Source organism: Onychostoma macrolepis, chromosome 19, assembly GCF_012432095.1.
Source record: "Onychostoma macrolepis isolate SWU-2019 chromosome 19, ASM1243209v1, whole genome shotgun sequence".
Classification (NCBI taxonomy): domain Eukaryota; kingdom Metazoa; phylum Chordata; class Actinopteri; order Cypriniformes; family Cyprinidae; genus Onychostoma; species Onychostoma macrolepis.
The window spans coordinates 29,376,793-29,386,690 of NC_081173.1; the positions used below are offsets into that span (position 1 = coordinate 29,376,793).

The 9,898-nt window shown below is 33.7% G+C and overlaps 2 protein-coding genes across 2 annotated transcripts; one reads left to right on the forward strand and one right to left on the reverse strand.

Annotated features, from left to right (window-relative positions):
- Positions 1-558: 558 nt before the first annotated feature.
- Positions 559-7,832, reverse strand: clptm1l (CLPTM1 like). Its single transcript, XM_058754521.1, has 17 exons — positions 7,310-7,832; positions 6,021-6,115; positions 5,683-5,872; positions 5,446-5,594; positions 5,158-5,236; positions 4,934-5,051; positions 4,279-4,373; positions 4,069-4,153; positions 3,033-3,136; positions 2,826-2,891; positions 2,680-2,730; positions 2,508-2,590; positions 2,390-2,424; positions 2,246-2,301; positions 2,119-2,163; positions 1,217-1,332; positions 559-1,133 (listed from the first exon to the last, which is right to left on the reverse strand). Exons 1-17 carry the CDS (start codon positions 7,472-7,474, stop codon positions 1,049-1,051), a joined length of 1,617 nt encoding a protein of 538 aa, XP_058610504.1. The 5' UTR covers positions 7,475-7,832; the 3' UTR covers positions 559-1,048.
- Positions 7,833-8,173: 341 nt separating this feature from the next.
- On the forward strand, positions 8,174-9,728 carry snrpd1 (small nuclear ribonucleoprotein D1 polypeptide). Its single transcript, XM_058754522.1, has 4 exons — positions 8,174-8,329; positions 8,934-9,010; positions 9,129-9,320; positions 9,419-9,728. Exons 1-4 carry the CDS (start codon positions 8,316-8,318, stop codon positions 9,493-9,495), a joined length of 360 nt encoding a protein of 119 aa, XP_058610505.1. The 5' UTR covers positions 8,174-8,315; the 3' UTR covers positions 9,496-9,728.
- The last annotated feature ends 170 nt before the right edge of the window (positions 9,729-9,898 follow it).

Sequence of the window (9,898 nt, forward strand, 5' to 3'; positions counted from 1 at the left end):
ACTATGGTACCATAAAATTACCATATTCGACGGCATGATATTTAGCAGGTACTTCAAAGTATACTATTTAAAAAAAAACAAAAAAAAACATGGTAATAGCACAGTACTTTTTTGCTTTATGCACGTGTTTATATTTATAAATAAACTTATTTTATATGAACATATATAATGTATTGAGTCTGACAACTAATGTGATATATTATTTGTTAGATTTTATGTTGTTTTAATTAAATAATACTGTATTTAAAATCATGCATAATGCATAATAGAAATATGGAGAATTGTAAAAAAAATGTAATATGTATTCTTTTTTTTTCTTAAATTCAGAGCCATGTAAGTACTTTAAAAGCACTATTAAAATAAATATTGTTTCTTCATACACCATGCATTACTATTGCGAACAGCATCAGAGAGCTTAACGTCTGTGGTACTGTCTCTCTCCTTATAAATAAAGTACATTATATTTATAAACCACTGGTGGTTCATTTAATACAGTCAAAAATCAATGATTAAAAAGCATAAAAGCTACACAAAGAAATGAAGGCGGTAGAAGGCATGAACTGTTTAAGTCTCTGTAATTAAGCAGTTGAATCACAGAAACACTTTTAATGGAATGAAACGCAAAAACAAAAATACATCATTCTCTCTGAACACAACCAACAGTCATGTTACTAAAATGAATCCATATTCAAAACAAATCACATAATTAATCTGAAACTCTGGTCTTTTGGCACCCTTGTGATATGGTCTTAATATCAAAACACTATTTGAGACTGATTTAAAGGTCCCATCCAAATACATTCTGTAAAATTAAACCAAGCTTGTCATAGTTTTACTTCTTGTCCTATAATTGATGGAGATATAGCAACCGTTTGCGCTGCCGGACGCTTCACGCGTGTCTCAGTTGAGTCAACAGTGAGAAGCCTGTTAAATTTCTCTGATTAGCAGAGCACAACTGAGCTCAGATAGACAAATGCAGTATTGTCTTTTGTTACTGAAACCGATGGCTGATCTTAAGATAATGCTGAGCTGTTCTGTTGCGAGGATGTCAGTCTTTATGGGATTTTCCTTTGGGCTTTTCATCGTAAGACACGCCGTACTCATTCACTCTGGTTTTATCCACTGGATAGAGCCTGAAACCACATCAACATCTCATGTAACATCTATACGAGTTCAAACATCAGCTCTGGATCAGTGTTTGACTGTGGTTTCTCACCATCTCTGATAGAGGTATACGAGGAACACCACGTCGTCTCTGAAACACGCCAACCGATGTGACGTGGGCATCGTGATGATGAATGCAAAGACGTCATCGATAAACGTATTAAAAGCCTGTTGAGAAAAATGAGTCAAAATTAGGCCTCTATTACTGAAATACAAACCTACAGATATGCAATGAGCTTTATTTATTTATTTTTGTCAATATTTGCAGTCAATAATTACTTTATTAAATCAGAAAACCAATGAGAAATAAATTTATTAAACTGATAGATTGTGTTACTTTATTAAAAAAATATTTAAATGCACAAATTGCACAATAGGAAATATGGAGAACTATTACATCAAAAAATTGCATGTATCTGATACCAATTGCATAGGAAAAAAATAAAAACATTAAAAAACTAATTAAAAGAATAAAAGGAAAAATTGATATATAATTCTGACAACTAACATGATCTATTATTATTATTAATTATTTGTTAGATTTTATGTTGTTTTATTTACAAAATAATATGGAAAATTGTTATATAGAAAAAGTTTGTTTAGATAAAAAATTATTAAAAGATTAGGAGAAAAACAATTATAGATAAAATATATAATTTATTGAGTCTGACAACTAATGTGATACATTACTTTATGCATTATTTTAAATATCTCCAACAAATTAATAATTCACAATAGTAAATATGGAAAATTGTCTCAAGTTAAAAAAAGATTTAAAAAAAAAAACTGTTTATAAAATTGAACATTTTAAAATAATGTATATATTAAATTTCCTTCTTTTTTTCAATTCAGAGCCATGTCGGACTCGTTACTTTAAAATGGAATGTTTCATCATATATCATGCATTAATAATGCAAACAGCATCAGCTTTATGACTGTGGTATCGTCTCTCACCTTGTACATAAAGGCTTTCCAGGGCAGATGAGCAACTGATTTCAGCTGTTAACACAAATGCATTGATTATTAAATCACACATTATTTCATTATTCTGAATGCAATAAGTATTTTAGACTGAACAAACCTTGTAATTTACAAAGAGTTGAGGCAGCATAAAGAGGAATCCAAAGGCGTACACCCCTAAATCAGAGCAACAACGATCAGTTACATTTCCATCATTAATGTTTCTAAATGAATCAGTCATTTAAAGCTACAAAATGAAACTTACCATTGACCAAACTGTTAATTATCCAGGAGTACCAGCTGTTCAAACACAAATATTCATCAGTTATGCAACTTAGATAACTTTTTCAGCAAAAAAAAAATACTCTGATACTCTGTTTTACCTTTTGTACTTGACAAACACAAGAGCATAACCGGCTCCGCCGATACACAGAGGATACAGCAGATACGACAGATACTTCATCGCCTGCTCAGACGAACAACATTCAAACACATCTTTAGATTCATATCTAAACATAATCAGAAGACTGAGGTTTGGATGAAGCTTTAACTCACCAGTGTGTCATATTCCCCTGTTCGTTTCTCTGATTCATCCAACTTCCCAAACTAGATCAGGGACAATTTATAGTTAGAGAAAAGTCACTGTTAACTATGAGAAACAAGACTGTTTAGAGGGCTAAAGAGAAACCATGAAGGTTTACCAGGAATGTGGGAGTCAAGCCCCTCCATATGATGTGTATTTTAAAAGCTTTCTTCACTTTCCACACCTGAAAAACAACAAGAGCACAGACATTCAAAAACACAAAGACAAAAGCTGCAGGTGGATACTCATTATGTCCACTTGATCCAAAGAAATCTGCAGCAGAGATGACAAATAACACAAAAACATGAGTGAAATCTCACTGTACCTCTATCAACGAGCCGATCCCAGCAGGAACCAGAACCAGCAGACTGGTCTGCTCATCCAGCAGATACAGGAAGATCACAATGGTGCTGAAACATCTCCACAGCACTGAGAAACACACACAAACACTTCGCATCAACCCACATCCAATCATCTGATACATGCAAACTAATTCGGCTGCAATCAGTTCTATTTCACACGCTGCAAAGTGCTGCAACCATACCTAATTATTTTCCACATTTATATATAAAAATAAAATGTAACAATTATCAAAAAATAATGAAGCTATATTTAAAACTGTATATACTTAGAGGATAATGCACTATAATATAACATTCATTTAAAATATATTATTATTCTAGAATATTTATTTTCTATATCTTATATACTTTATATTTATAAATTCCATTTTAACCACTTAATTTAAAAACACAAAGTAACGTGCATTCAGTATCATAATTATTTATAAATTATAAAATAAAATAGTGATATTTGATAATTATTGAAATGCTATTTTAAATATATTTTTGATTGATTTTGAATGTTTATTTTTACATTTACAGTTTCTTTTCCATGTTTTAATTTTAGTACTTTTGTTCTATTTGTCATTTTTATAAGGTTTTTTTTAGTAGCTATATATAGTTTTTATTATTTTTTACTTCAGTTTTAGTTTTAATTATTTTAGCAAGTTATACTAAAAAATGAGAAATGTTGACATGGCCACTAGCTGAAACAAAATAAATTTAAAGTTTTTTCTTTTTATATACACATATATATATATATATATATATATATATATTATTTTAAGTCAACATTTATTTTTATTTTAAATGGAAATTAATTAAATCCTGACTATAATACATTACAAATTTCTATTGCATTTTGTTCAGTTTCGCTCATGTGACAGCTGCTCGTTTGGCCATATTTCCACTAACACAAAACAGCCTTTCACTTCTGTAGAAAGAGTTTGCATGTACTACAGGCATGTAAATCAGTTGTGTGAAAGGAAGGTTATTGCTGAACTAAGCTTGTTTACAGACCTGCTTTGCTGGACATCCCAACCATGCTCTTCTTGTGTTTCCAGAAACTAATGTCGTTTTTGAAAGCCAGAAAGTCAAACAAAAGCTGAAAAAAACCCCGCAATGTTTTTAATGCAGTGAAATATAAATCCCATCAGCATCTGCAGTATGAACAGCGTTTAGAAAGTGTTAACACAATGTGATGAAGCTCTGTGTAAAACACACACTTACATGGAAGGCAGCCACAAAAAAGGTGAGAGCGAGGAAATATAGATTGGTGTCCACAAATATCCCCTTGATTTCATCAGCATCCTTTTCAGTGAAGCCTAGAGTGCAAAGAAAACATACTGCTGTGACTTATATTGTCTGTATTAGTTAGGCAGTGTTTAGTAGTCCAAAACAGAACTACATGTACATGTGTTTGTGTGTATATATTATATATATATATATATATATATATATATATATAAAAAGTGTGTGTGTGGTATATAATTATTTTATATTAATTAATTATTTAAAACCATTAACTGAATTAACTATATTACTTAATGGACATAAAATTTATCTAAATGAATAATACATCTTAATACATTTAATTATATACATAAACCATTTAAGGCAAAGCAATTAATCAGCTAATATTTGTTCTTTTTTTTTAAAAGTTGAAATCCTTTTTTTTTAAATAAATATTGTACAAAATAGCTGTTCATTCAAATTAAGTTTTTGGCGTCATATACATTAATAACATTAATTAAAATTAATGTAATTAATTATAACCCTATTAAAAAAAAAAATTCAAACAATCACTGTGGCTCTTATTTTCACATCGAAGCCACTTAACCTTGACAGATTCGCTTTAATTACCCAGGAGTCAGGCGATTCTTACCAAACTGCTGCAGTGAATAAACGGCGTCCTGCATATGGATCCAGAAGCGCAGCTTCCCCAGAGCGATGGAGTCGTATGAGATGGTCAGAGGCAGTTCAGTGCTGCTGCTGTTGATTTCCTGCAGGACACGTTTCAAACGAAACACATTATCACTCTGTGAGCACGTTCACAACAGCAGCTGCAAGATTAAAACACTGGAATGCAGAGAATTAGAGAAGCAGCACCATTAAATCCTTCACTCTGTTGCTCAGCTCATCTACAAACAGCAGCGGCAGGTAAATCATCTTCTTCCCGCTCTGATATCTGCAGGACAGGAACGTAAAGAAGAATTAGAGAGGCTGGTAGGAAGATGAAAAACATATATCACTGTATGAATCATTTGACATGCTTTTAAATGTGGCAAGTCACCGTAAGACACAGCAATTATCTCATAGATTTATTGCTTTATCCCTTAATGGACTAAATGTCACAGCAGAGGTCAGGTGTAATGTGATTGAACCTTATAGACTCACACTCTCATGTAGCGGTGCACGTCTCCAGGAAGAGCCTCTCGATCAAACAGGAAGTTCTCAGACACCACGTTCACGGTCAGCCGGGAACGCCAGTGAGAAACGGGCCGGTCCAGCTCAGAGTCACTGCTTTGCTTTTGCTGATCTGGTTTCTGAGTACAAATCAGATTCTTTAGGTGATGCAAACAGAGGCATGGAGACAACTCTTTGTTCAGATGCGGGACGTGGGTGTGGCCTCACCTGCGGCTCGTCCTGCCCCGTGATCAGGCTGATCTCCGGAGGTTTGGGCAGCATGTATGTGGTCAGCTGCGTGACTAAATGCACCTGGTGTGGATCCTGCCACGGCGAGACTCCTGCCTGATGCAGGAACACCATGGCGTACAGCGTGCCATTTTTGCGGGTCTTCTTCGGCAAAGACACATTGACTGACCTTGAAAAGACAGAAGCACAGCTGTGAGAGAGCAGATCTGGTATGTGACCGTACCCTATAATGGACACAAATGAAGCCCTACAGGATGGAAATACAGAGAAACGGTGATAGAATGTGTTAGTTATCAACTAAATAACATTACTTTTACCTCTCAAACCTGGTGTTGACATCAAACTCTTCCTCTCTGTGGATCAGGCTGTGTCCACCATCAGCATTGGGTCTTAATGCAGTGTAGACGCTTAGCTAAAGAACACACATCCAAAATATCACTGTTGTTGCATTTATTATTATATATATTTTTTATTGCTTACTGGTATGTATTTTGTACTGTATAATGTTGATTATTTGCCATTGAAATACATACATTAAATAAATGTCTGCTAATGTAGGTGAAATGTGGAAATGTTTAGAGATAAACGGTGTAAAAAAAATCTAAAAATAAACATAAAATAAATTAGATTAAAATACATTAAGAATGAGATTAAATAAGAGATTTAAATAAACATAAATAGAATAAAAATATAAATAAATACAAATTTGATTTATATAACTAAACAGATAAACATTACAATAAATAAATAGACAAAAATAAATAAAATGAGATTTAAATAAACAAATACATAGATAAAGATGAATAAATAAATAGATGAATACATAAAACGATTAAAATGTATAAATATGAATTAGATTAAAATTAATAAATTGATGAATATAAAATTAGATGAAAATATATCAATAAATAAAAATAAGTGCATATATATATATATATATATATATATATATATATATATATATATATCTAAATATTAGATTACAGTATATGAAAAATATAGACAAATAAATAAAAATTTGATTAAACTTAATAGATAAAAATAAACATTGATTAAAATGTATTAAGATATAGATAAATAAAAAGATAAAATTTGATTAAAATAAATAAATGATCAATAAAATCATGTATAATGAATAAGAAATTGAGCAAGTAAATAAATGAGTAAAGAAATAATAGTAAATATATAGTCCAGTGCTCAGAGTAAGGAAAAATGTAATAACTTGGAAACTGGTCAGACTGGGTCTGATGAAGGCCTTGATAATGGACGAAACGTCATTTTAATTAATAAAGTTTTCATCTCTTCAAGAGTGAGTGCTGAAAATGTTCACAGTCTAAATTGGGTCTTTACACAAGAAACTACACAGATGCCTTTTAAATTGTAGAATTGAGGCCCCTTGCACAAGGACGATCATATTTGGGGATCCGTGGGATCTAAAAGAGTGAAAATGCCTGTGCTAATGTCAGAAAATGATATCTTATTTATTTATTAATAGTCCTCATCTTTGCATGTACCAATATGTAGATCTACAAAGACCTGCACAGACCTGTTTTTACATGCACTGTTTGAAAATAAGTTGACATGTGGCAGCACATGGCACTCTCACCTGCAGTCGAGGTTTCCCGGCCAGGTAAGGAGAGATACAGCTGTCACTCTGGGGTTTCTCGCAGGGTTTGGTGTAAACGATCCCAAACATGACCCAGCATGTATGCAGCACATAGAGGAGGAAGACCCCCACGATCAGACTCGTCAGAGAGGTCTTAGGAAACATCTTACTGCATCAATCACAGCACACACACGAGCAGAAGCCGCTCATCAACATGCTGCTCCGAGGACTGATGCACAAAATAACGAGGAGATCAGCTGTCAATCAAACCTGCTGCACGCACACTAACACACGTCAGTCTAAACCCGCGCATCAACATCGTTCACAACATCTCCAGACTGTTCTTCTTCTGATATCTGATCCGGTTTTCACTGCACCATCCTCACATATCACGTATAAAGTCACAGATGATTCCTCATGATGAAGCGCGCCTGTTTAATTCCTTTAATTTAACGCTCGATTCGCTTTTGACGTGATGTTTCGGTGAGCGCTTACTTCCGGGATTCACTTCCTGTTACAAGGTTGCCAGATTTGTTTGATTCAATTTTTAAAATATTAAATAACGTCGCAGTTTTGGCCAAATAAAAAGAACTGCAAGCTCTGTAAAACATTTAAAATCTATTTATTATGACACGTCTTTGGACATCTATAATCCAGCCGTGGATATAAAAAGACTTTTAAAGGCATTATCATAATCGAAATATAATAGACACAATTGTAACCTCGATTTTGTTCACGCTATTTAATATTAAACAAACGCTATTTATTTAATATTAAACAAACGCTAATTAAATATTTTATAAATATCTTCTAGTAATGTTTAAAAATATTCTGGTGATTTTTTGTGGGTAGTGGCAGCCCTTACGTTGTCACGGATTCTGCTTCCGTTTCGCACAGGAAGTGATTCCGTTCATATCTACAGTAGCGTCCGACGCTTTTCTGTCGTTTTGCGCTACAATTTTTTCTCATTTCGGTGGAGGATTTACCCTTAAAATCCACCGCCAGCATGAAACTCGTCAGGTAATAAACATCTATATGTATTATATTATTAATATGCACTAATTATACACAGCGACAAGTATTGTAATTTGATGGATGGAGTTAGATTGAATGTAGCTGTTGGTTAGCTGTTAGCTACAGCAGGCGGGAATGAATGAATGAATCAGAATGTGTTTGTTTGGGGTTTTCCTTTCGTTATTTCCTTGTTTTAAATGCACTTGTTTTTTAACATGTAATTGGTGGGTTTAATCTTAGGTTTATGCAATTAAGTTATGCATTTGACACAGTTTGTAGATGCCGGGCCTTAAATCTAACAAACGCAGTAACAGAAACAACCATTTTTTTTAATGCTAGTAACTTTTTGTTTGCTTGTTACTACAATAAAATCTGCAAAAGGCATGTATAGATATTTTTATATATTAATGTTATTAGGGAAATATCATAATTAAGTTTAAAGTGCAGTTTCACATTTCTATTTAGTCTTTCTAGTTAGGAATTCCAACATAAAGCATGTGCCTTTGTGTAATGGGCGTCACAAAATTCCTTGTATGTGGTGTTCGTGCTGCTGTAAAGTTGTTTGTTGTGATGAGTGGTTCAGTCATTGTTTTTGATTGTGATCCTGCAGGTTTTTGATGAAACTGAGCCATGAAACAGTCACTATTGAGCTGAAGAATGGCACACAGGTCCACGGGACGATTACAGGTAATTATGATTCAAATTAAAAATGTTTCCACTGGTGTCAAAGTATCTGCTTCAAGTTTAAGAGTAATTCTTGAATTGACTGATGTCTGTATGCTTTCTCTTTGAATCCTGTACACAGGTGTGGATGTCAGTATGAACACTCACCTCAAAGCTGTGAAGATGACCCTCAAAAACAGAGAGCCCACTCAGCTGGAGTCTCTCAGTATCCGTGGCAACAACATCCGCTACTTCATCCTGCCCGACAGTCTTCCTCTGGACACGCTGCTGGTCGACATCGAGCCCAAAGTCAAGTCAAAGAAGAGAGAGGCTGGTGAGTGTTGGAAAAAATCGTCTAAACTCATGAACGTGACATTGTAATTCAGCCATTGATACTGATGTATATAATTTGTTTCCCTCTCTGTCTTGCAGTTGCTGGCCGCGGTCGAGGAAGAGGACGGGGTCGCGGCAGAGGAAGAGGTCGTGGCCGTGGCGGGCCGAGGAGATGAATGTCTCCAGCCACTGTACTTTTGTGCGCTTTGTACAGCATTTTTTTGTTTTTCATTCAGAAAATATTTTGGTTCTCATTTGTTTGAATTTTGTACATTAAATTCATTTCTTATGAAAACTGTTTTGGGTCTTTTGTTTAGCTGGTGAACTGTTTGTACTAATCATAAGGCAGAGGTGTTTCTGCAAAGGTGTCTGGTTATTTTTCTACATTTGTCAATAAACTGCTTGATTTAACTTGTGTAGTTGTTTGCTGAAATATCACTTTTTATTTAAGCAACAATGGCCTGTGTCTGATAATATTAATTTTTTTTTTTTTTTTTTTTTTTTTAAAGTGAATTTAGACCACAATTCCAGAGTTTGTCTGTTTAGTTTATTCAGTGTGTTTACTGCAGTTGGTACTGA